General features: G+C 36.1%; 1 protein-coding gene across 1 annotated transcript; it reads right to left on the bottom strand.

Annotated features, from left to right (window-relative positions):
- Positions 1-1,152: 1,152 nt before the first annotated feature.
- C6H14orf39 (chromosome 6 C14orf39 homolog) lies at positions 1,153-23,694 on the bottom strand. The gene is made up of 17 exons (XM_058807693.1): positions 23,646-23,694; positions 23,295-23,351; positions 20,243-20,369; positions 16,533-16,622; positions 12,922-13,109; positions 12,431-12,473; positions 11,751-11,871; positions 10,529-10,623; positions 8,138-8,277; positions 7,589-7,668; positions 5,618-5,706; positions 5,460-5,524; positions 4,295-4,362; positions 3,860-3,999; positions 3,205-3,340; positions 2,000-2,057; positions 1,153-1,355 (listed from the first exon to the last, which is right to left on the bottom strand). The coding sequence occupies exons 1-17, from the start codon at positions 23,692-23,694 to the stop codon at positions 1,153-1,155; spliced, it is 1,749 nt and encodes a 582-aa protein (XP_058663676.1).
- Between the last annotated feature and the right edge of the window lie 2,633 nt (positions 23,695-26,327).

Genomic DNA, 26,327 nt, shown 5'->3' with positions numbered 1-26,327 from the left:
GGCCTCAGAAAAGTATCCCAAATGCTGAGAGGTTGCCTCTTCTGAACCAGCTTTCTCTGCTTTGCTATTAATCAGCCTATCCAATTTGTGTCAGACCTAGGACTGAGGTTTCTCCCACTTCAACTGCAGCCTTGACTTCTACCCTGTAACATCTTAGGCATGGATAACAGAATTCATCAGGAAAGGTCTTTGGTTATGGAATAACTGAGCAAACAACATCAAACTTTTATGTTTCTAAATAATCTCAGAATATTTATCAGCAGTGTAAAATAAAAGGTAGAGAATCAAACTTGCCTCTACCTTGGGTTTTTCAGATTGACAGGTATGCAGGAGATTAGAAAAACTGTCTCACTTCTTAGTAGGTAGACCTCAGTAGGATTTCACTAAAACTTCCTGATTCACTTCCAGTTTAAAAAAATCAAATTTTCACAAATCTCTAAAATTTAGGATATTGGCATAAAAGAAACAGTGGCATAGATAACCAAGCTTTTGGTCATTAAGGGGTTTGCAGGGCAGCAGAGGGGAAGGGACTCTGGTCCCCTTGAAATTTTGTAAGAGGGAAAAGGAAAAAGAAAAGGAAAAGGAAAAGGAAAAGGAAAAGGAAAAGGAAAAGGAGAGGGGAAAGGGAATGAAATGTTAAATATTACAATTGCATCATTGTTCCACTTCAGATATTAAGAAATACCTACAAAACTTTAACATAACATTAATAAAAATGTTTATTTCAAATATTTTATGAATCAGCTGTTATACACAGAATACTCAAGAACATTGTCTTTAATTCAAATTCAGCTTTAACTGCTACAACAGTCATTCTTAATAACACAAGTAATTATATAAGAAAAAACAAGTTTATATCAGAAGCTGAATGTTCTCACAGATATTGACTTAACACACTACCCTAAAATGATATTTGTGTTTGTGAGTGCCAATTTAGCAAGAGCATATAATAACAGTTTATGAACAAACACATTTCAAAGATAAGTAAGAAAATCTCAGAATGTGTGGTTGATGAACTCACTTTGCAGCAATTGCAATTATGTATTCTTATAAGAAATGGAAGGAGTAGAAATACTTTGTTCTTTAACTCAAGAAACTGGAAACATTTGTCAAGGCTAAGTAGGAAAATAATTTAAAGGAAGTCAAAGGTATTCAAAAGAATGTAAATGGCTTTGTATTTTGTGTGGAAGAATGAAAACCTTTCATAGAAGGAGACTGTGGTGATCTCTGATCCTGTCCAAATGCAAATGAAAAACTAACATCATCTTTTCCATCTCCAAATGCATGAGAAGTTGATTCCGAGGGGGAGGGAAAGGCAAATGCATCCTCATTTTCTGGTTTCCCAAAGAAGCTTCCTATATGGAATACAGATAATATTTGTTATTAGATTAAATCTGAGTGAATACTGCATTCAGCACATGCTTCTTTATTAACATATTGTGCCAAATATCCCACTGAGGATCACCCTACAGTTGTGTGTTTAGTGCTCCACCAGAGATGATATTTCCAGGGAGTTGTTATTAGAATTGACACGGGATAAAGTGTAGAGCACTTGAAGGGTTTAGAACAACAGAACACTTCTGCATGATACATTTTGCAACAGAGGTGTTTGTAAATAGAATCTGCAAAAGTGTTTACTTAGAGAAAAATGTGATGACTCATTGAAATACTTGGACTTTGTCCTCTCCCTTGCAAATCCTCTCATTTTGCTTCAAACACACCTAACACTACCCCTACTTCTTTCTTTCTTTCTTTCTTTCTTTCTCATACCTTTTCTTTTCCATGATCCATCAGATGTTTAGAGCCCAACATGCAAGGGAAGATTTAAGCTAAAGGTTTAGTTAAAACACAAATAAACCACTGAGCTACATTATCACAGCTGAACATCCTTTCAGACAACCAAAGGAGCTCTATTAAGCTGGATCATGAGCCTGTCAGTCATGGGAGCACAAGCAGAAAAGAGCTGATATACACAAGTACATCTGAGTTTCAGACTTACCAATATCTTCATGTGAGGATAGAGAGTTCAGGTTTCCCACAGGATAATTTTCCTCTGTCTGAAATGTAAACAGATTTTTTATTTAACAAATGAGAAAGGCAAAAGTAAACTTTAATGCTGATATGTATCTGCTTTTAGTGAGAAAAACACTGTCTCAGTGAATGTTAGCAGCTTTACAAAATCTGGATTTAAAGGTATTTATTAGTCCCTAAAGTTGTAAGGCGAGTTCTTTGATCAAATGGGTTTTATGATATTTACATACAGCTGCAAACACTCTTCCTCCATTCTTCTAGGAAAAAAACAGACTGATAACAGTCCAAAAGCTGACCTGACTTAATGCTGATTTTTAAACCAAAACTATTCAAAACTATTCAAATTGTGACATTTTATAAAATCTGCAAGCAACAACACAAATACTTCCTACTGAATAGAGCCTCATATTGCCAGAAAGAGTAGCAGGATAACCACTTGTCACTCTTAAAATGAGTTCTTAGATTTCAAATAGATGCTGAAATTCTTCAAAACTCCCATCTAACTTTAAAGAACCCCAGATCTGCTACAGCCTGGTAAATTCTTGGTTTCTGCTGCTAAGCAGGCACAACATATTGTGGGTTCTGAGAGCATTGGGTGATTTTAAACACACCTCATTCCTAAACAATTCAGAAACCACACACCAGTGTGCTCTCTCCTACACACAGGCGATGCTAAGCCCTGTCCTATGCATCTATCCTGAATCCCCAGTTATCTACCTAAGAGCCCAGGAGAGGAAAAATTACTCTGCAGCACTGCAAAGAAAATGGAAGACCTTGATTCCATTCCCTGCTCCATTTAATTGCCTGCCTAGCTCCTCCATTTGAGTATGGCTAATCCATTTTTGCTGTTCAGTAACCCTAATAGACTCTCCTTTCTTCCCTTCTCACTGTTCTTCACTTCAAGACAAAACCACACAGGAGAAGCATGTGAGTTGTGAATTCTGCTAGAGGACTTGAGTTTTGCACTGTAACACTCAACCAGAAGCCTTTTGGTGAATTGAGTCACTGTATATTTGTACATGATCCATGTGAGAGAGATTCATAACCTAGACATTAAAAAAATGTTTGCTGCAAAGATAACCACTCTGAAAAATCTCATTCAGTGTCAACGCTGTTTTGTTCACCATATTTGCTTTGTGGAAATGTAATGTTCACAATTAATCATTTTTTTACCTCATCAGATGAATTTTGTGCTCCAAACAGAGAAGAATCAAACAAATTAAAGCCAGGTGACTTCTGGGTGAAGTTCATGTGAGAAAAGAAAGCAGGAGATTTTGATGTTCCTTCTTCACAACCTAAATTTTGAATGCTGTAAATACAGAAATGTAGAAACTATATTAATAGCTTTTTAAGTGGTGTAGATGGCTTTTTCCCTTCTATTTTTTTCCTTTTCCTCTTTTTTCACTGTTTTACATCCCCATAGCTTTTATCAATAATTGTTTTTTTGCATCACAGAACAGACAACACAATTATTTAAAGTAATGGGAGGTGATGTTCTTACAAACTCCCTGCCCTCTTCACAAAAAAAAACTAAAAGCCTATTAAAGATTGAAATCAGAGTGACAAATATTACTGCAGGAAAAGACAATGTGTATAATATGTTTTTAAGCAAAGTACTGATCTTTCAAAACAGCTTCAACTGGAAATGATACTGTAGGAAGAAAACTTAATAAATATCAAGCATAAATCAGGAAAAAGTTCTAAATATTTTTAGAAGAGCTTTCTAGAAAATTATTTCATTACTATCTTTCAAAAACAGTAAAAATATTTATACAATAAGTGTGAGAACAAATTTTGCTTATAATCAAAATAAAAGCTGAAATCATACGAGTCAAATAGAGGTGTTTTTGAGAAGTATGGGTTTTTCCCCTTTAAGTCAGGTGTTTTAGGTGCTCTTAAGAAAGGTTCTGCACTTTCTTCTTCTATGGCAGGATTATCTTCATTTGGCTTAAAACCTGTGTGCACATCCTGTTAAAAAGAAACAAATAATGATGTTTATAACATACAACATTTCCCAAAATACCATTAGTCCTTTTAACTGTAAATATGTTCTCAGTGGAGCCAGCACTGAGCCTGTTTCTGTGCAAGAAATGAATTTTAAATGCAGACTTTTTTCAAAACATTTCACCAGCTCACATTGGTGAAAATGTTATACACCAATTGACACTTTACCAGTTTCTTGCCAACTGAATGAAGTATGTCAAAATACTTAGACTATTCTAAATAAACTTCTTACTCATGACAAAAGAAAGGTTTTTCTTACTTGAGGTACATACAAACAGTCCATGTGCTCATCTGCTTCTTCATCAACATGTTTGGCCTCCTGGCTTGCTGCACAAAAAAGACAGCACTGCCTGTATTATAACAGCATTTTAACCAGACTCATAAAAATGACATTGTGGGAAAGAATTCTTGAGAAAAGTTCACTAGCTTGGCATTGCTATTGGTAAGGAAGTGTTCTGACTGTGGTTTTCTCAACAACCCATTTTGTGGCTCTGTCCATAACAATTACCTCTTGTTCTGCCACTCGTTGCTGTCAAAGCATTACTCAGGCTGCTGCTTGTGGTTTGGTGCGTTCTTCAAACCTGCCCATTGTTCCTGAGAGTGCTGTGTTTGTCTACTCCAGCTATTACCCTCTGAGAGGGCTAATAGTCAATAGAAACAGGTGGGAACAATATAAAAAGCACATCCCTGTGACAGTGATGAAGTGTAGTTTAAAGAACTGGGCAAGAGTCAGGAGGAGAAATGAGAAGAAACATTATCAGACTTGCTGCTGTCAGAGTCTCTGCTCTAAATTTCAGACTGTGCTATGTCTCAGGCACTGTGGGTTAAGGTCCTATATTCTATTTGTAAAAAAAATCTAGGCTATAATCTTTTACATGCATCTGAATTAGAAGTTCAATTAGAAAAACAAATATTTAAACTGAAGTTCAGTTCCTTGTGATTTCGAAAACTACAGGTGTATTTGTAAGTACCCTGGCTTTTTTCTGCAAGCATTCTGCATGTTTTTCTCCAGTTAATTTTCATCTTTAATAATCTTGATCTGATTCTTCAAGATACCTAAATTACTGGGTTTATTATATTTCACTTTGCATTTTCTTGTGCCTTCTGGCTAGATGTTAAGACTGGATTTCATTTTACCCAAGTAATTTGAAATTCAGGTGTGAATTTAAAAGAGATGTTGGACAGATCCTTTCCCTCACAATGGTCAGTGCAGACTAAATCCCACATTACTGAGCAGTTAAGTCTCCATTTAAATTAGGACTCTGCCTGTCTGCTATACTCAAATTTTGAGCTAAACAATCAAGGTGGAAAAGAAATGCAAATGGTGGCCCTCTCAATGCCAGAGTTAAAATTTGGTGCCTAGAATTTCCTAGTTTATAACTATATGATCCAACCTTATTAAAAACATTACAGTAATACTTTACCCATTCTTGCATTTCCACTCTCAAACTGTTGATAGGAAGTCAACTGCTTTGGAAGATCTGACAGTCTAAAAGACAAAGTTTAATATTTGCTAAAATGTGAATTATTTCCATAAACCCCAGCCTCAGGAATGAAAGCTATTTTGTTAAAGAAAATTTACCTGAATTTCACTTGGTTTTTCATGCTTACTGTTGATGGAACTTGGGCAATTTCTGGGCGATTAGTCCCTGCAGTCTCAATAACCATTGTCTAAAAAACAGAAAAAACTCACATGAGGCAGCAAGTGAAATTTGCATTTCAACAGTATCACTCTGATTTCTCCTTAAGCTGTGGAAATCCCTTCTTTTAACCAGAAATTAAGTATCAGACAACATTAAAACTTTTTCTTTGTTTTACCTACATTTTGACAGCATGATACCTTACATTCTGTAATTTTCTAATATTTAGTCACAGCTCTGCTAACTAGATGTGATTAATTAACTTTTCACTGTAACACCAATAGTGCTGTGCCATTTACAAACTTCCTGCAAGTTGGCTGCTGCTGCAGCCTGGTTGCTTGTGCTTGAGAACACAGAAAGGGCTGGGGCCAGAAATCCCTCTGATTTCTCAGAAATCACTCTGATTTCTCCTGAGACTGTGGAAATCCCTTCTTTTAAACAGAAAGGGCTGGGGCCAGGCCTGGCTCTGCCTCTGGAGGCCAACTGAGCATCCACATCAGCCTCAGCTAGCACAGGTCTCATGTGGAGATTGAAAAACTGCAGAAAATATAGAAATACTCCCAACCTCACAGACTTTCATCAGAGCAGAAGCCATCACTCTTCTCTGTAGCATGTATTTGTGCCTTCAGGGCAGGGTGAGGAATCTATGCCTCAGCATCAAATAACACATTATTTTACAGGGAGTGTCTAGTTCTTGTTTCTTTTTAATTATCAAAATGTATCAAACTGATTTCTATTCAGGGTAGGGTACAAAAGAGCTGATTCTGCAGAATCTGCCTGCCATTGGACTCCTGTAGTGTACAGCACACCTTTGCTGAAGCATAGCAACCTTCTTTCTTCCAATCTTTTTATTTTTCCTCAGGCTCCATCTTCTTTTCCTTGTTGCCATCACCCTTTCTTAAAGTTCTCTTAACCTTGACTTACTGCTTCCTACAATTGTCTAAGTGCAATTCTAGGTCCCAGACTCCCAGTCTCATCTCTAGATTACCCTGGCAACAGCCCTGCCATCATCCTCATCATCTCCAACTCCCTAAGCCAGTCACAAATCAGAATTGCTTGAAATTTCTTCTGGTCTTGCCCCACTCAGTCCTGTCACTGTCCTTCATCTTGTTTTGTGTTATGAAGGCTTTGTCTTCTACACAGACTTCATTCTAAACCATTTAGTGATTGCTCACCTCATTCTTCAGTTCCCTTGAAATTCTTAAGAAAATCACAGCTGATTATGCTAACTTTTTTTAACTGATTTTTTGTTGTTCATTAAATTTTGTTGTTCATCAAATTGGTGTTCAATTCACTCCACCATTTCAAAAATGTCATAGTAACTACAGTCTTATGGGTGAGAGATAGAAAATGGAGTTGTGGGCTCTTGCAGTGCACCAAGGATGTTGTTCATGGTTTTATCCCTCTCAGCCCAGATTTCTGTTTCTGGTCAAACCTCAGAATGGAGTTGTTAGCTGTGGGCTGTCCTGTACACTCAGTCCTTTATGAAACCCTTCATTATGGGGTGGATGGCTCATGATTCACCGTTAACAGAAGGGTTTGATCCTCCTTTAGAGTTCCAAATATTTGCTACATACAGAATCTACAGAGGTGATTTTAAATTATAAAAACTGTGATACAAAATGAGTTGCTAAGATGATCCACCTCGATTTTGGCATTAGAATGCACTTTTTAAGAACAGAGATATTTTCAGAATGCAAAGGCACCAAAGAAAGATTTTTGCTGTGATTACCAAGAAATTGCAGATTACCATGATTAGCAATTTACAGTGCTAACAGGTTTTATGTAAGATATAATACCATGAGGTATATTTGAAGTGTTTTAAATTTAAACAACCCCATAAAACAGATTATAACAACCACATAAAACAGATTATATAACCTCATATTTTTACCAGTGGGAGAGCAACACACCTGTGATAAATTTTTTGCAAGGTTAGAGGAACTGCTGGTGGCCACTGAAAGTTCCACTGATTTCTCTTTTTCTTCTTTCCCTAAATTTACAAATATTACATAATATTGTCAGTAAGATTAAGTATCTAAAGTATGGCATTGTCAAACTTGGGAACAAACCTTATAAATTTTCCTTTTAATAGAGAGCAAAAAGAAACTTTCTCACAAAGTATGAAAGTATAAAACAAATAACAGCTGTTTAATATTTACTGTACTAATGCAAACAGTGTTAAAGGTATTCTAGATTTGAGCTTAAATTCTTTTCAGATGTTTTTGACACCACACATTGGGTATATCTGTCATGTTACTTTACTCATTGCACAGATAAGGGAAAAATCAGACACACAAGATTCACAGAACATAAAAAAAGGTAAGCACCCAACTTTCATTGAAAGCCTGGCTTCAAATATAAGTAGTTGAGCAGCTCACTAGATTTGTTATCATCACTTACCCATTCTTTTGCACAAAAATAACCCAAAATGCTCACTGAAGTCATTAAACACACTGCACCTGTTTCTGGTCTTTGCTTTGAGAATCGAAAACTCTGTACAGACTGGACAAATTTCTGAGGAATACATGGGACATGCAATGTTTTAAACAGCTGATGTTTCCCCTTTGGCAAAGATGGGCATTCACGCTCTTCAAACACCCTAAACAAATTTAAAAAGAAAAATTACTCATTGCAAAAGAAAAGAAATCATAAAATATAGCTGCTTCAAATAAGTGGAATTCTGAAGGGCATTGGATGTTGTCAAGGAAGTTCTACCACTTTCAGCACCAGTAGTTGACAAAAATGAAGTTTTCTTTAAATAATATAAGGGAGAGAGAATATCTCTGGAAAAGAAGCCATGAAGAGTAACAAGCCAATCGTAAGAACATAGTTGGCCTAAATTTTGTCAGTATCAAAGAAAAGAATAAATATTGTGGAGTTTTACACTTTAATCAAAGTGCCTCATCATTATAGTTCTGAAATCACATTTTCACATTTAAAACCACTTTTTCTCTCTCTGAGATTGTCTGAAATACTCACACTACACATACACAAAAGAGAAAACTGCAGCAAGTGTTTTCACTTGTGGGGTAATTATCTGTGTAGGGTAAAGAGCCCTTTACAGTGCAGAAAGACAAAGGTTAGCAGAACAATGAAGAGCAAAGTGGCTGTTTGGCAAAGGAACATTTACTATTTCTTAGAATAATGAGTTCTATTTTATTTTCTCTTTGGCATTCCTGCTTAGTGCATCTGTGCTTCTAGCTACAACATCTGGTTTGTAGTTGACTGAACAATGCTGTTCAGAACAAATGAAGAACTGAGTCAGTCTTTTTGTTCCTCTTGAAATTCTCCATAAACAAGAATAAGATGAAATGTAGGATACAATTTTTAAGATAGTGTGGAGTAAAATTAGCAACACTAATTAAAAAATACCACTGAGAAGATCTGGCTAAATATAAGGACCTAACATACTAAACTCATATGCATACATGTGAGCTGTGTGAACTGTGCTGTCATAAAACCCTGAAAGCACCTCAGCCAAGCATCTCTGATGAAAAGGACTATTTTGTCTTGCAGTTACATTTATACCTGGTGCTGTGCTGGACTGAGACTGAACAAACTGTACAAAACATCTACCACCTAAAAAACTAAAATCCAGAGTAAATCTTTCAGTTACATTAGCTCTAGATAAACCTGTGTCAAGAATGAATGCTACAGAAAGCAAGATGTGTGGGGCTGGTGTATCTGTAAATTCAGATGCAGGGAGTCAAAAGCAAGGAGAAATCAAAACAGAGCCAACACACCTCACTGAGGGATTCTCACCCCTCCACACCCGGAGCATGAATCTCTGCCTCTTACAACAGGTCTTTAACTGCTGTTTTGTGTTCTGCAGACTCAACACACATGGGTTTCTTTGAAAATTCAGAGTGCTTTCCATCTTTTTTTTACCTTGCCTTGAAACTAGGGGGATTTCTTGCTTCCCCATGTTTCCGTTCTTGCCAGTTACAAAATTCTTACATGAAAAGGTAAAATGGGTGCAAAGGCTACACCACAAAGAAATGTTCATCTCAATGATTCATAGGTCTGTAAGAAGATACTAAAGACTTAAAAGGTCCCTGTGAAAAAAATCTTAGGAATTACTAAGATGACACTTTTTTATAGATATGTTCCACTAAATGCCTATTTAAAACCCTAAAAGGATTCTTTTTCAAGAACACCATAATATAAAATCACTTAGACAAAGTCTTTCAGACATATTTTTGCTTTAAAATGGATTTTGGTCTAAAAATGCCAGATCAACAGGAGATGTTTTAACATTCCCAAGGACTCCAGATAAGTGCAAGATAGTCCTCATGGTGATTTTCAGTCATTGTAATTGAGCTGAAAATAAAGTGAGTCCCAGCTGTAAATGATCACTGACTAATTTACTAAGCCATTAATCCTGTCTATGAAACTTTCACTCATGCTTGTTTTTAAGTGCTAAATTAAGAGTTAAATTTCTTAAGTAGTTCAGAGGTGAAGACAACTGACATGTGGAACCCTAACTCCTTTTCCAAATACATATATTTAGTAGAGTTAGTGTTATTTTATCTCTGACTGCACAGTCCCTGTAGTTCTATTCAAAGCTACTCACACAGATCTCTCAGCAGTAGCTGAGGAGAAAATGCTTCTACCAAATAGTATAGAAAATGTGTCCAGATACACTGAGTTTCCAAGAATCAAAAGTTGTCACTATCTTAACCCTCAGAAATATAAAACTTTTAAAATTACATAATTAAATCACATGACCAGGATTAGAGAAGCTTTCCAGTCCTTACTGAACAGCAATCTGTGTTTTGTAGCAGTCTTTGTGTAAATTCTGACACAGTATCCTGGATAAAAGTAAGGGCAAAAAATATTTTGAAGTGTACCTTTCTTTAAACAGTTCTGGCTTCTCAAGATTTTTCTGATTTTTTCCTTCAATCTTTTCGGAATTATTTTGATCTTCTTGAGTCTCTTTGAAGCTCTTAAAAGATAAAGAACAAATGGCATAAAAACTGACAAAACTTGAACTATTTTAGCTACATGCTGCAAAAGTTTTCTAAACTTCTTGAATCAGTGCTCATGAACTAATACTAAATAGTAGTAGTTTCTGTAGCCAAGAGGTTCTGAAGAAATGGGGAGAACAAGGTTAAAAAGAGGAAATTTTTTTATTGGGTCAACTGTAACAACAGAGAAGTTTTGGAGCATGGGTGTAAATGTCAGAACCTGGAGCTCTTTGCATGGTCTCCTTCAAGAAATTCTCCCTTCTCCCTGTGTGTTTACACAGCACAAACCACATTGGGAACTTCAGTCTGGAACCAGGAGTGTCAAACAGGATGACAGAATATAAACAGAAAAAGCACCTGTGCAAAATGTGCTGCTATCAGCACTAGGCAGTGAATGGAGTCCTTGATCTGCTCCAGACAGATGGGTAAAAGCACCCAGATGCAATTCCCATAAAAAGTTATTAAACCTTTACAAGACTGGGCTACTCAGGCTTAGAAGAGACCTTTTACAGAGGAGTAGGTCCAAAATCTGTACTGATAAAACCCCTTTGATTATTTTGAAGATTCTCCCTTTGGAATCAGCATTTCTCCTGGTCAATCAGCCAGTTTTACTTCTGGGTGTTACATACCCACACATGCATTTTGGTGAAAAAAATAAGGAGAGAAGGAATTTCCATTATTCTTATTGTAAAGCATGCTTAGTTAAATGCAAACCTTTAAAAACCCAGTAGGAAAAAGAGTGTGCAGCTTTCACCCAGTGTGTGACAGCTACACACTCAAACCCTGGGGCTCCCTGAGGAGTGGCCCTGATCTGTTTTCAAGTGTATTCTCCTGAGCTGACACCAAAGTCATCGTGACACGGTGCCTTGGCAGAAACTGTGGCACAAACTGAGGTCAGCAGAAAGGAAACTGTAAAAACCTTCACATCCATGGCCCCTTCTTCTCTAAGAAAACACATGTGATGCTATAGAAATGTAATTATAAGGCTGGGATCATCCTGTTGGTCTGTGAGCTTGAAAATACACTACTTTTTTGATGTAACTGCGCTATGTATGACCACATATATAACACATATTTATATAAAATAAAATTAGGATACAGTTACCTTTGTTAAACAGTCAAATTTCATTTGTAATTCTTCAGCTTCTTTTTCCAGTTTGATGGTTTCCTGTGCAGCAGCTTCAGCAAGCTGCAGGGTTTCCTGTGTTTTTTTCCTCATAGAGGCACTTCCAAGTCATGGAATATATTTTACAACAATATATGGAATATATTTTACAACAATATATGGAATATATTTTGCAATATATTTCCTCAAGCAAGGGATGCCACCAGATCCCTGACCTCTCTATGCCATAACACAAATGCTAGAGGTGCAGGAAGCCCTGATAAATCTGCATTTTCTTGGCAAATTTTCAACTGTAACATCTATTAAGCTTCTCCTAAATGAAGCATTTTGATGGATATGTTATTAAATGAAATTTTGTATTCTTTACCCAAAATGCTCCCATAAATTCAAATTGAATAGCTGACTTTGACCTCCAGTTTTCTCAGAGAGAAATGTTAATGCTGCCACTCTAAACATAAATATATAAATATATAAATATATAAATATATAAATATATAAATATATAAATATATATAAATGTATACATATACAAATATATAAATATATAAATATATAAATATATATATAAATAATTACTATCTTTTCTAATAGAAAGTTTTGAAAGGTGAATATAAAACTTCTTTCCTGACAACTGAGCAAACACTAGAAATCAAGGATACATGTGTACAGCCCAATTATTTATGGATGCAAAAGGAACAGCCTCTGCAAAAATAAAATTTACCTTCAGATCATTAACTAACAAATCAATTTTCTTAAGCAAATACAAGATAAATTAATAGATCATGAGCATTTATCCTGGCTTGGTACAGATAACAAAAATTGCAGTATAACAGCACTACAATGTGATGAAAATTAAATTTATAATTTTGAGAGGCTCGATCTAAAGAAATCTTAGAACTTTTTCACCCCGAGAAGTTCAATGACAAATCTCTCCCCATTACATTTATGGGTTGTAGGAAGCAGTATCAATATGTATAATCTAAATTCTTATTTGCTACAGATTTTTTTTTCTAAAAATGGTGTGACAAAGAGAATATATTTTATTAGTGTAAAGGAAACTTTGGAAAATTGGAGGTTTTCTGTATGACACCTTTAATGTGCAGTGCACTGCCAAAAGGCTTTATTGCAAAAGCATTGACAATAGCAGTACCCAGAATATCCAAGCAAGCATCTTCTTTCCATTTGTATTTTTCAAGGTATTTCAAAACTCCCTTTTGAATTTCTTCAACTTCTTCCTTTATTTGGTAATACTTCTGGGCCAGAGCAGTTTCTGTATATTTTTTGTGGTGTTCCTCCAAATTCATCCTACACTGGGTTATGGAATCCTCATATATTTTCCTATAAAAATACATGTAATTTAATTTTTTTTCACAGGAAACCATTGTTTGTAAGGAAAAAAAACCTATAAATTCTGGCATCAGCTCAGTTAATTTGCTGCTGTCATAGGGAGAAAAGTCAGTTTATATATATATAGCAATATTTGGGTTGATTTTTTTTTTCCAGTTATATTCAAGGAAGACTATGCTGTATGTAACAAAGGATATGATGTAAAAAGCAGGCAAATCTCCCTGTTCTGAGGGCAATGTGGACCATACCATATTCAAAGGCAGCCTGGCAGATGACAAATGTGGTTTTGGCTGTGTAATTATCATGAAACTCACTGCAGGCCAAAGTCTGTGCTGGTGCATTTGGCACAATTCCATCAGTTTTGGTGGAGCTGGATCAAAGTTACAGGGGGAGAGAATTTGGCCAAACTTCCCATATTTAGAGCAGCCTGGGGCACCACTGGACTGACTGAGAGCTGCCTCCAAGGAGATGCTGAGTAATCTTGGGGAAGCCTTAAACACACACACCAGTCACACTGAAACAACAGGACTATTCACACTTAGGGCTAAGCAAACACTTAAATGTTTAAGTGGCCAAGAGCCAGAATGCTCAGCTTCTTGTGGGGCTGCCCTGTAAATTAATGTTACACTAAATGTAACTTCACTGACACCATGTGAGCACATAGCTATGAATTAATGAAGTAGGTCACATCAATTAATGCAGGAAAAGCTCATGTGAAGGTAGAGCTTTCTACCTCAATGCAGAAGTAAATTTTAAAATATTAAGTTATTAGTACACTTAAAGATTAGCAAGAAAATCCTTTATGGGAAGAACTAGGGTGCATAAAAGCAATGAAAGCCAGAATCCCATTTCTTAACCTGTCCCTACATTAAGGAACAGCTCTCACCACTTGCACAGCTCACAGGACTTCCCTTTAAGGAACATTTTATCTCCAACTGCTATTTATCATTTAATTGCAGCATGACTGAAAGGCTGCATTTGAGAGTTCTGGCTGCCCACTGGCTGTGCCAGGCAATGGCAGAGAGAAAAACTCATGTCTACATTCAATACCAGAATCTTCTGCTCTTACAGAAGGAAAACAAATTCACAAGGCAAAACACAGTCAGATTCTAATTTTCAAATCAAACTGCACTCCAGGCAAGTGTTCCTGTTGAACTGACTGTTAAAATGTAGGGGAGAGAAGCTGTAGGTCAACACTGTGAATCAAACCTAGAAACTGATATTTCCCAAACTTCACATAGAAAATGACACTAATCTATGTGCTTTTCTACACAGGTGGTCTCAGGAATTTAAGGTTTTTTTATTTGCTTAATGTTTCTGTATACTGTACAAAATTTTTCAGGTATGAAAGATGAAAAATATTCAGTTCTGTTTAATTAAATAGATGTTACAGCAATCACTGATCAAAAATAAATTTGCTGATAAACTTAGAATGCATTACAAATAGATTAAAATAATATAAATAAGTAAAAGAATTTGTTTTAGCAGGTACATGTTAAGCCTGTGAATATAATCCTAAAACTTTATATTCTTTTCCCAAAATCTATTTTTCACAGACAATATTTATGGCCATATGTAGTTTAGAAGTCTTGAGTAATCACCACTATTTTTAATATTTTCTCTGAGTAATTTACATCCTGCAGTTCTTGCAGATAACACAGACTATTTAGAATTCACCACTGTTCACATTAATCAGAAAAAGTTTTAATCTAATTACAACAGGAAAAGGGCAGCACTCACAACCCCCTGAACATTATGTGGATAGCAATTTATTACTTTTTCCTTTTCATATCACTTATTTTCAGGATTAACTTCCAGTTCATAAATGCATTCTTATATGTTCTTGAAACCAATAAAAACAAAAAAATGTTGAACATTTTATAAACCTCCATTATAAGTGCCTAATTAAACATGAACTGATCTGCCCATCTTTAAAACACGTCTTTCCATCTAAAGCAGCATGTCCTCAGTGCCCCCAAAAGTCAGATTAAAAAGAACATTCAGCTCATAAAGTTCTAAAAACACTTCTTTTTCTTCCTAATTTAAATATTTAGAATTTACTGAATGCACGTCTTGCTGACTTGAACATATAATCAAATGCTTTGGTGCAGAGAGACTATATTTGGGGCACAGTTTTGAAAAATGCATGAATGAAATTTATTATGTGATTTATACTCATGATGTCTCACAATTAAGCTCAGGAAAACAGATCAAACACTTTCATGTTGGAACTGAAACTAGTTATCTAAAGAAGCAATTTAAAAGTAATGCTTCTTTGGCTTGTCAGCTCAAATTAGTGAAAGCCAAAAAAGCTTAATCATATACTCATAGAAAGCCAATTTAGCCTTATTTTTCACCAAATTTAGAGCTCTGAACAGGAAGAAGAAAGATAAGCTACTAAGTGAGTTAATTAAAGGCTCTCAGGCATGCTGTTTCTGCTGTCTTGGACAACTGGCAAAAAGAATTATTGCAAAAAACACAAAGCCAATATTTTAAATTACTTAAATTTACAAATTTTAACTGGTATGTAGGTATTTGGAGGGGTTTGCCATGACTTCTGCACCACAGAGCAGCAGCCTCCACCCCCTCAGAGGCAGAGCAGGGCAGGTGAGCAGCCCCCCCAGACTGCAGATCAGTTTTACTTTGTTCAGTGGAACTTTGCAGGGTTTCCTTGGCACAGCATTTTTGGCACAGCATATTCTCATTTCTGTGAGAATCTTCAGGGTCTGCTCTTTATTTCATTGACTGTAGGCAGCTACATCACACAATTATTAATTTCTTTTACATGCTGAGTCTAATTAATGAAGATTAAACACCTGAGATGCCCCTCACTGAACAGAATTGAATTTGCAATTAATGCTGACTAGAAGCTTGCCCACAACAAGTCTTAAAATTATTTTAGACCAAGCTTTTCTGAGCCACTTTCTCATTTTTAAGGACCTAAGACTGAGTTTGCATGTTTTGTGGTTATTTTGAAGAATATACAACAGTATACAAAAACTTGATTTGTATATTCTGATAATGCCATGCAATTCATATTCAAAAATAAGGAAAAGCATAAAATTATCTAAATGCTTCTTACTGTTACTTGAAAACATTAATTATTTTTATGTATTGGGCTTTTCTTGATACAGTAGGCAATCATACAATTCTCTGAAAAATTATAATAGGCATTACAATGGGAAGCAACTGATTTTCAAGAATTCATATTTTATCATATTTCTTTAGCAATTAAAAAATAGCATATGATCTCATAGTAATGTAAACAAAAATTCTTTCAATTATTCGGTCTCTTCTAAGAGACTATAAGCTGAAAAGTTTGCAACAATTTTTTTGTTGCAGACAGCACTAGTTTTGCTGATCAGTTTAGTCAGTACTACTGCTGGAAACCTCATCTTATGTGATCATAGATACCTCTCAGTTTCTGTGGCTTCCTCTAAAGCTTTCATTTCATTGTTCAAATATTCTCCATGCTTTTTAAGAATTACATAGGTGGACTTCCAGCTGTGAACAAAGTAAACAAAAAATAAAAGCATATTAGTGGTCTTTCTTAGTAAAAAAACATTCAGAAAAGAAAACACCTAGATACTTTAGCTAGCTTGCAAATGATTTATTAATTTTTCGAAAGTTAAATATAAATGAAGTCTTTTGCAGGCATACATTTATTTTGTTAATATTTTAAACCTGCAAATTCAAGAAGAAATAAAAATATATATATATTTAGAATTAAGAAACATTACAAAGCACTTTTTAAGAAATTAATGGAATGAACTTCACAAATTTTTGGAGCTAATGCTAAGTAATGACGCATCTAAATCCACATTTTGGTCCTCAACACATCACCATCAATAAATCCTTTAGATATGCTGAATCTTCTTGTTGGAGACACCCACAAGTTCATTCTCACCAGTATCACCAGCACCCATCTCACACCCAAATGCACTCAGAATTTCCAATGCACTCAGAATTTCCCCATTTGCCAAGCAAGTCCTGCTCAGAAGGCATCAAAGTGATTTTCCTGCAGCAGGAGGCTCTAGGTGGTACTGAGAGCAGAGCAGCTTCACAAAATTCTTGGCACTATTGAAAGAGCAGGACTTTCTCAACATCCAGGCATTAGAGATAGCTCTGCCTTGGATATGGGAATACCAGAAAAACAGGCAGATAGACTTTCTGATTCAAGTGAAATTCTGATGTCATCTTTAGGAGAGGAATATTAAAAAGTTTTAGAAAAGAAAGAATCTTGTCGGGGGAAAAAAATTGGTATAAGAAGTAGGAACCATCCAGCACTCCTGGCACAAATTGTTGGACATCACTGGTGATTAAAAGTGGAACTACAAAATGTTACTTCACCATTCCTCCTGCAAATTCAGCAGAAAGCTGAATTTCAAAAGGGTCAGATTTTTTTCAAAAGCAGAAACCAATATACTTATATCAAAATGTGCTTGCACACCAGACACTATTATGTTCTTTTACTCAGAAAACGCCATTACTTACTTTGTAGGGAAAAAAATAAGATGCAAAATTCATAGAGATTTTATTAATCAGAGCACAAGCCATGCTGTGAGTTACATTTTTTTATTCACATCTATTCTGTGGACATGAAAAAACATGTGGTACAAGAACAGTGGTTTGTGAACACAGCCAGGCATGCAGGATTCAAGTAGCTCATTTACTGGTTTGCAAAATGCATCACTGCCTCATGGATGTCCTTGGTAGCCATCACATTTATTTGTCCTTCCTTTCATCAGCCAGGGTATAGAAAAGATCTTTAACCACACTACTCTGAAAGCAATAAAATTATCCTGCAGTTTGTCTTGGGACAGGACAACAATTTTCCTAACTAACAACATTCTGAGTTCATGTGGCTTTTTTTAAAATTATCTTCTATTTCCAAATCCCACCATCTTGCATCCAAATTTAAAAATTGTATAGAGAAACAATAAAATTGGAATAGGTTCCATCAGCAGCATTTCACCCTTTCTTACTGCTCTGGGATCAACATTTCTAGTTTGAATCCTTCAAGAAACTAAATATTAGCAAAATGTCATCACTTGTCTAAAAATATGTTTCGTTTGGGTCATTTTCTGCCTTCAGGTCTTTTTTACATAGACCAATATGGATTTCTTCAGAAAACACAGTATTATCCCAATACATCTCTCCCATAAATCATATTTTCTCTAGACTTGCTGAATATAAGAAACTTGTATTTTGTTCAAAATCTTCAAAACTGCTTCAATGGACTCAGAATGTCTTGTAACCCAGACAAAATGTTGCTTCTCTGAGAGCTCTGTTGAGCTCTATCACTGGCAATTAGTCAGCTGTGAGGGTGATTGTGACTCCAAAACAGTATCTGAATTTACAAAACCAACATCAGAATCATGTCCAGTATAGATGGAGTGTCAACTAGAATAAATTTTAGAAGTTTGGGGTGATTCTACTGTGTAAGTGCTCTAATTGTCTGATCTTATAGCCAGGGCTTGTTTATTGCAGTTTTCAGTCTGTCGTTAAATGACATTTCCAATAATTTAAGACACAAAGTCTCTACTCTTCTGCAAGCATTGTCCTTCTATGAATACATGTATTCATTAATGAGTCACTTCTCATTTTCAGTCTCTTTACACTAATGCCATTAATTATTCTTTGTAGGACTTGAGCCAAAACCCATTGAATTCAATGATTAAAATTTAGATCAGATCCTTAGTCCTACCCTTAATTTTTTACTCCTTCATTTGCATCACTTAACAGTTTGTCATTTGCAAACAGATTTGCAGCCTCAAAAAGATATCAAGGGAAGCAATGTGGATAGTTTCATAAACTTGTGTAAGAGTCCATTTTATACTACATTGGAGGCAAGAACTTAATGTGATGGAAAAATAGAATTTATTTACCAAGGTCAGATCTTTTCCCAACTTATTTAATGGTAAAGCTACAAATCAGTATTGAATGGCAACTCATTCAAATAAGCCAGCCACTATACCAGCTTTATTCACTAATGATTCCATTCTTGCTTTTTCTTTCTGAGAGTTCAAAATAAACCTAGAAAGGACCCCAATGCCATCTTTACTTTTATCTTTATTCTCAGAAACACCCACACTCTCCATTCATATTGCAAAAAAAATTTTAAATGTATCTCATAGATATTTTTATTGAAGTATATCATAGATATTTTTATTGAAGTACTTACCTTTAGATATAGAATTGTAAGGAAACAAAATAGAATTTGCCAAAAAAATCCTCACTCCAGCTTCTGAGGAACTAGTCAGATTGTGGAGTAATGGAAAACTCTGGTGGATTTTATCAGCTGGGAAAAATTCCCTGTATTGTCAAATATAGATTTGCCTTTCCAGCTACCCTTGACAAACACCTGAGGTTTTAATTTTTAAAAGTTACGTGTCAGGAAGATGAAATTCCTTGTAGCTAAATTGTGTCTTGAAAAGCTTCTAATTACTAAGATCCAAAAGTGATCAGCATTTAAAATTTGAACTACTTATCTGATACAAACATTTATGTAAGGAAAACTGTGAATAGCAGCCCATTGCATTCATCAAAGGATTGTGCCCTGAAGGCAAATTTTGCAGTCTGGAGCAAAACTGATACTGGAATCTGCCAGCAGAAGCATACCCATGTGTGGAGAGGCAGTTATGGCACATCTTGTGTAAAAATCTGTATAGGAGAAAAAGTAACTTGAAACATGTTATGAAGAAAGGATAGAAGGATGTTCAGTTTTAGGAAGTTTTTTTTTTTTTAACAGCATTCTTAATATTGGTCAAATTGGACAAAACTCAGGTGCATCCAAGTGTAGAAAAATTATTCTTCTGTTACCTTACTACATGAATACTTTAGCATGCTGCAAAGATAGTACCTTCTAAAAACTGGGGATCTAAATAAAAAAACCAACCCAAAATCAAATGTAGTCTGCTTTTCTATAATTCTTCTTCAGCAGATGGTTAATACCGAAATTTTTACACCTAAAATTTGCAGTTTAAAATAAACAGGAGAATACTGAAGTTTTTTTTTTTAACATCACTGCTGTCAGAACACACCCACATTTATTTTTCCCTTCCTTCCTCAGTGACTTCCTTAGTGGCAGCCCCAGCTCAGAGCTCAGGCTCTCCCATACTCACGCATCACAGTGCCTCTTGCTGTTCTCGTTGTGCTTTTGCAAATCAGCAATTGCCTCATTGCTTTTCTTTATCTTTTCCTCCAACCAAGCAATTTCATTCTTTTTTTCTGTGATTTCTGCAGTGTACGCTGGAATTTAAAAAATAAATTTAAAAGTATATTCATGCATTTTCAACAAATCCATGAAGCAAAATTCTATATTTAGAATGATTGAAAATTCCTTCCTAAAAAAAATTTAATCTTCATTAATGCCAGGTGAGTGGACAGCCTGCAGTTAAGCAAGGTAACAACAAAGTGAGCCAAAACATAGGGATTTTCAGCTGTGTGGTGAGAACTTTAATTATCATCTAATATTGTGAGACTGCCATGGTTTGTGCTGTTTCTGAGTCCCAGTCTGTACAGAACTGAAATAACTGTTAGTGATATTCTCCAGTTCTGTGCTCCCACTGAAACACTCCTCACTCTCTAGCCAGAACCAGGACCCTCTTTCAAACATTTGTATTCTTTTGCAGAAGCCCAGAATGTCAAATATTCTGAGTGGGAAAGCTGACTACAATAAAGAAAAAAATAAAAAACACCACAAAAGGCATATAAACAATTAGTGGAAAACAGAAAGAGAAAAAATAAAATAAAAAGGAATTTTACTCCATGTAGGAATGTGTAATGTGTGATAAATTGGTATAGGACACAGGTTAATTAATTAAAAAGTGCATTATAGTGACAGGTTCTCAAGGACTATGATATTTGTGAAGATTCTTAAGGCAAATTTAATTCTGCCTCTTCTGACAGCAGACAGCTGATAGCACTTTCTGAATGAGTGGCTAGAGGAGAATCCATGTTGTTGAAAATGATCAGTATTTTCTTCACAAATAAAAGCTGTGAGAGCTGTCATGCATGCTCACCTTGCAATGCAAGGCATAACTTGGTGAATGCTTTTTCTCTGCATTTTTAAATTCTTTTTTTCTATGCAAGATTTTAGATTTATCAGTGCTAAACCATCCCTTGCTATCACTGCTTCCCTGAAGCACTAAATGCCAGAGCAGGTGGCCCAACACAGAAGTCAATCACATCCTGCACTTCTCTCATCTACTCCATTGGGAAGAGCATCTTAGTGATGCAAGATGGGTCTGGAGTTGTTGGAATTACTGCCCTGAAACTTCAATTTTCCTGAATTTTGGCTCTGGTTTTGCATTATTTGCTGTATATTAATTTTCAACAGCATCTGCATTTATAGCAGAAAATAAACCACTTCTCACAGAGAAATGTCAGTCAGTGAAAAGCAAAAATTTCTCAATTTAATGTCATTTAATATCTTGGGTTATCCTTGGGTTATCTTCAGTCCCTTAATATTTTCAATATCTAAAGTCAATAACTTGTCTTTACTCAGCATGAAGCATAAATATTGGACAACTGACATGGCTTCATTTCTGTAAATAAACAGCTGAGTATGGCAGAACTCTGTAGATGACTTTTTGAGATTTATCAAAACATAACATTATTAATAGAATAAACACTTCACATCTCATGTAGTATTTTTTACAGATAAGCACTTCTGTGAGCTGTCCAACTCACCCTGTGCTTTCCCAAGGACCTGGTGGGTGAGATCCATCTCACCCCAAAGTGCAGGGACCCTCTTCAGAACAGCTCCCCCATGGCTGCAGCTACACCCAGCTGAGAGAAGCTGGCATTTTAAAAGTTTACTTTATCTAACCCACTTTAAACTGTTTCTTCAGGATAAGGTAAATCACATCCTAAAAGTGCCTGTTTCCCTCCACTGGTAAGAAAGGGACTGTAGCCAAATAGCCTGATGGATCTCACACCAAAAGTCCAAGGCTGAATGCTACAGCTGTTCATCTGCCAAGTAATACTCACACTGAGAAAAAATTACATCAGTGTCACTATTTTTTGCTGAGTTTTTGGAAGACTTAACCCAAACTGCTAAAAGCCTGAGTGTTGGCTGTGTGTTTACACATATTTAGGTATTGCTGAACACAAAAGCAGCTATGCCATGTTACTACACAGCCCTTGGATTTTCCCTAAGAGCATTTACCCTAAGCCTGCATAAATGTTAAGGAAAGCCTTATCTCTGAGGTTCAGTTGTGTGACTGGAGAGTTAAACCAGAATCCAAGGTGTGCCAGATTTAGTGTTACAGATGTTTTCATGTTTAAGGTGCTTCAGTTCAATTGTGATAATCTTCTCAATGTACTTGGACATATCAGTGAAGATTATTAGAAAAGTTGTAATCAAAAAGAACACCAATTAGACCAGAATTTTCCCTTCTGCTTTTTTTTTTTTTTTTAATAGAGGTTTTATGGAGGTTATGTGCTTGAATATCTACTATGAAGTACCAGAGGTGAGCACAGATGTTCTCAGATTGTTTGTGGTAGAGAAACTATTCTTCAGGCTTCATGAAATGATTCCACTTAGTAATATGGTTAAAAAAAATCAGTCCAGACATAAGTCCATAGTATTGTGTTGTCTGGAAGCTCTGGGACAGAGCAAATTTGATGCAGAGCAAGACTTTCTCTTTGGGTTTACTGTTTTGAATTTCAAATAAAGTAACCAGCTGCTTGATAGCAAAAAAAGAAGAACAAGGCTTGAGTACGTAGCAGCAACTGAGAGAACTTGCATTATGTCAAGAAAACAGAAAGGGAGAAGATGCAGTGAGGCAGAGGTCCAAATCTGGAAAGAACAAAAACTATGAAGAAAGAAAGGGAGGCAAGTGGCAGATGCATTGAGCAAGCACAGATGAATCAAAGGCTGCCAGTGACTGTGAGGAGCTGCAGAGTCAGAGCAGGAAATGGCGCAGCATGAAGCTGCCTGTCCATGAGGCAGCTGAGCAGCCTCGGCTGAAAGTGTTGAGCAAAAGCAAAGTGTGCTGGGGAGAATGAGCGAGTATTGATGGCTAAAGACGAGGCAGGGTGAGAGCAGGACACGGGACAGCTTCCATTGTTTATCCCGCTTCCGCCCCCGAGACACGGAGCATGTCCCAGGATTAACCAAACAAAATCGGTGTTCAGCATCCAGTAAAATGATCATTTATCACTACTCACAATTTATCTGATGGTCCACATGTTCCTTAGCACTGTGATTCTTTTCTATCTGGGAAGCTAAAGAAGAAATTAACCCTTCATTATATACATATATACGAGTGGAGCTGTGAAACAAACATCCTGTGCAGCATTAATTGCACAAACTCTGATTAACAATTATTTTAGCAAAATATCTAAATAGAAATTTTACTATTATTAACCTCCCAGCTAACATTATGTAGCCAAAGAACAAAAGCTTAATATTATACATTTATTTGAAGTTAATATAACTGTTTAAAGCAGAAAATAAAGCAGACTGTATGCAGTGCATAAGTAATTGTTAATAAAAAAATGTATGATATAATGACCTACCAAACTTGACCAGAATTTTGTCCAAGCTGATCGAAACCTTGCCACTCATTTCTTAAACTTCAAAAGAAAAATGCAATTCAAGGATTTACACAGTCAAAAGCCTTGTTGACACAATAAACAAGTAAAGATTGCAAGACAATACCACACATTGTAACATAAAAGGGAGAAAAGTAGTTTTAGCTGCATTTGAATTACTATCTAGTGGAACCAAATTTCTCACTAATGGTATAAGGGAGTTGTAAGAGTCTAAACCACACTTAGGGAAACAGGACATTTATAATTTAGGTTAAACGTTGCTCCTGGAGCAGTTGTGTTTGAGAGGTTTAATGTTCTCAGAAGGCAATGAAGAAAGCAAGGAGAGATGTTTGTGTACAAGATGTATAACCTGTACTCCAGCTGGTTACTGAGCCTTTGGACTGCAGTGCTGCTGATGGAAAAGCTCCTCCAGCATCCTGCACACTCCTCCTGTCCAACCACCAAGTCCATTTAAATCAAAGGTGTGGGAATGCTAGGTGTGATTAAAGACACAATTCTCACTAAATGGAAAACGGAGTGTTATAAATCCTTTCTTCTGTTTGTACCGTGCTGCTACGTGCAGAAATTCAGTTTTCGGAGCTGGGGGGTGATGGCGATCCCTAAAAGGGCTGCAAACACCGCTCATCAGGACGCTCCGGGCACAGCTCGTCATTCAGGTGCATTAACAACGAGCAAAGTTGGGCTTTGACTGTCCCACCGCGGCTTCCCCATCACACGGCGAGAGGAGCAAAGCCACGGCAAACCGGTGCTGAGGATGAGACCCTAATCCAGGATCAAGGGGAATAGAAAACAACCGCAGAATTGGACTAAAGTGGCATTAGGGCTCCATCCTGCAGCACTGGGGCAGCGGGAGCGGGAGGGGCGAGGCAGCGTTTCAACGCTGGGTGTTTGACAGAAATGAATTTGTCTCATCGCTAAGGGGGGATCAGAACACCTAATCCAAGGGACTGGATTAGCACAGGCTGCGGTAAAAACTCCGAGAAAGAGATAATAGTTTTACCAAATGTATTTAAAGGATTTAAATCCTCGTGCCTGAAAACACTTAAGGTAGCGAATTTTTAAAAATCTTCTGAAAATAATAAGAAAAATACGAGGAAATACTACCTCAAGCCGCAGATCAAGGCAGAATATTTTTGCTTTCTCACCATGTGAAAAAAAAAATTCCAAAGTAATTCCTTAGAATAAAAAAAAAAAAAAAAGAAGCATATATTAAAAAGGTGAAAAAGGTGTTCTCAAGAAACTATTTAATAGTGTTTATTAGCTGGTTTTCTGAAACTTCCCATAAAAACTGTAAGAGATTAGGTAAAGAAATTTTATTTACTGTTATTTATAAACTGCAGCACAAATTTCATCAATAGACCAGACTGTATAGCTATATATTATTGAGATAGAGACTACTGTATTATCACAAAAAAATACAAATAATTTTACCTTTTGAATATTTTTGTAGAAGAGTGCTAATGATTTTGTAGAGAGAACGAAAGTGTTTATTTTCTTTTACTGTAGTTTTACAATAAAATTCATAAAAATTGTAAAGTTGCAGAAAATCGTGGTTCTGAAAGCATGAATATGTAAAATATTTATTTTTCTGGTATTGTTAAAAAGCAGTCGTGTAACTGCAAATGTCAAATGTTATTCTGTGCTGTGAATTATGAGGATACAGGTGTCACCAGTAGAAAACGCTGAGAAATTCAATGGCACTGGTAATATATATGGTGTTTGCAGACTTTTAAAACAGTAGATAACACCAGCCTGTAACAAACTTTTGACATCTGATGTCTTCCAGGATATGACTGCAGCAAAGACTGGTTCTTGGACACACTGCAGAAAAGTAGCATCAAACCATCAGCCAGCTCAGGATGTTGGCTGATTCAGAGGAAATTCTCCTATGTGACTGATATTTTTGTTAAAGATAAATATGTAACACACGTGACCGGGTAAAGCAGCTTCAGACTTCATCTGTTCTTTCTAATGGGGCTATTCAGAATGCTGCCAGGAGGAAAGTATTGTTGTGCATTTTGCATTTTTGCACGGCATTAATGTAATTACAAGGAATTCAATCATGGCAATAAAGTTTGGTATATTAAGAGATTGTATTGGGTGCAGAATCCACAAACAAACTGCCTGATGTGGTCTCAAGCCATTATAGCACTAACATTAAAAATGTCACTTCTCAGAAACTCATCTGGCAACAGCCAGGTTCTTCATTAAAAGGTGGAAAATACCCATAACCTGTGAGGTAAATATCTTCCTTAAAATCACATCTCGATTCTACCAGCTGTAAACTGTGAAACAGTATTAATTCCAGCTGACTCTATATTAATAATTTTCATTTTAGGGAGGCTCTTTTGGGAGCAAACCTGTGCTTCTCCCGTGCTATTCATTATTGTAAAGGGGCTGGTTGTGTGAATCTTCTTGAAATTTAGAAGAGCTTACATTTCGTGACTTTTTATCTCTGCTGATAAAATACAATTAAAATGTGCCTCTCCTTGTGTTGTTTATGCTCCTTTGCCCTTCTTTTACCACACTGTTTTAGGAAACCTTGGAGAAGAGCTGAACTCCATGAGGAGACCTGAACCAAGAACCCATTGGATTGCCACAATTTACTTAGTCAGGACATACCAAACAGAAGGCTTTTACTGCAGA

This window comes from Ammospiza caudacuta, chromosome 6 (assembly GCF_027887145.1).
Source record: "Ammospiza caudacuta isolate bAmmCau1 chromosome 6, bAmmCau1.pri, whole genome shotgun sequence".
NCBI lineage: Eukaryota > Metazoa > Chordata > Aves > Passeriformes > Passerellidae > Ammospiza > Ammospiza caudacuta.
The sequence above is the reverse complement of the archived record's forward strand: the minus strand, read 5'-3'. Positions and strand labels throughout refer to the sequence as shown.

Excerpts from the sequence above, each read along its gene's own strand:
- C6H14orf39 (XM_058807693.1), bottom strand. The coding sequence starts at position 23,694 with ATGAGTGGCAAGGTTTCGATCAGCTTGGACAAAATTCTGGTCAAGTTT. Across the intron at positions 10,624-11,750 it reads AATTTGACTGTTTAACAAAG|AGCTTCAAAGAGACTCAAGA; the intron begins GTAACTGTATCC and ends TTATCTTTTAAG. Across the intron at positions 5,525-5,617 it reads AAAAACCAAGTGAAATTCAG|ACTGTCAGATCTTCCAAAGC; the intron begins GTAAATTTTCTT and ends TTTGTCTTTTAG.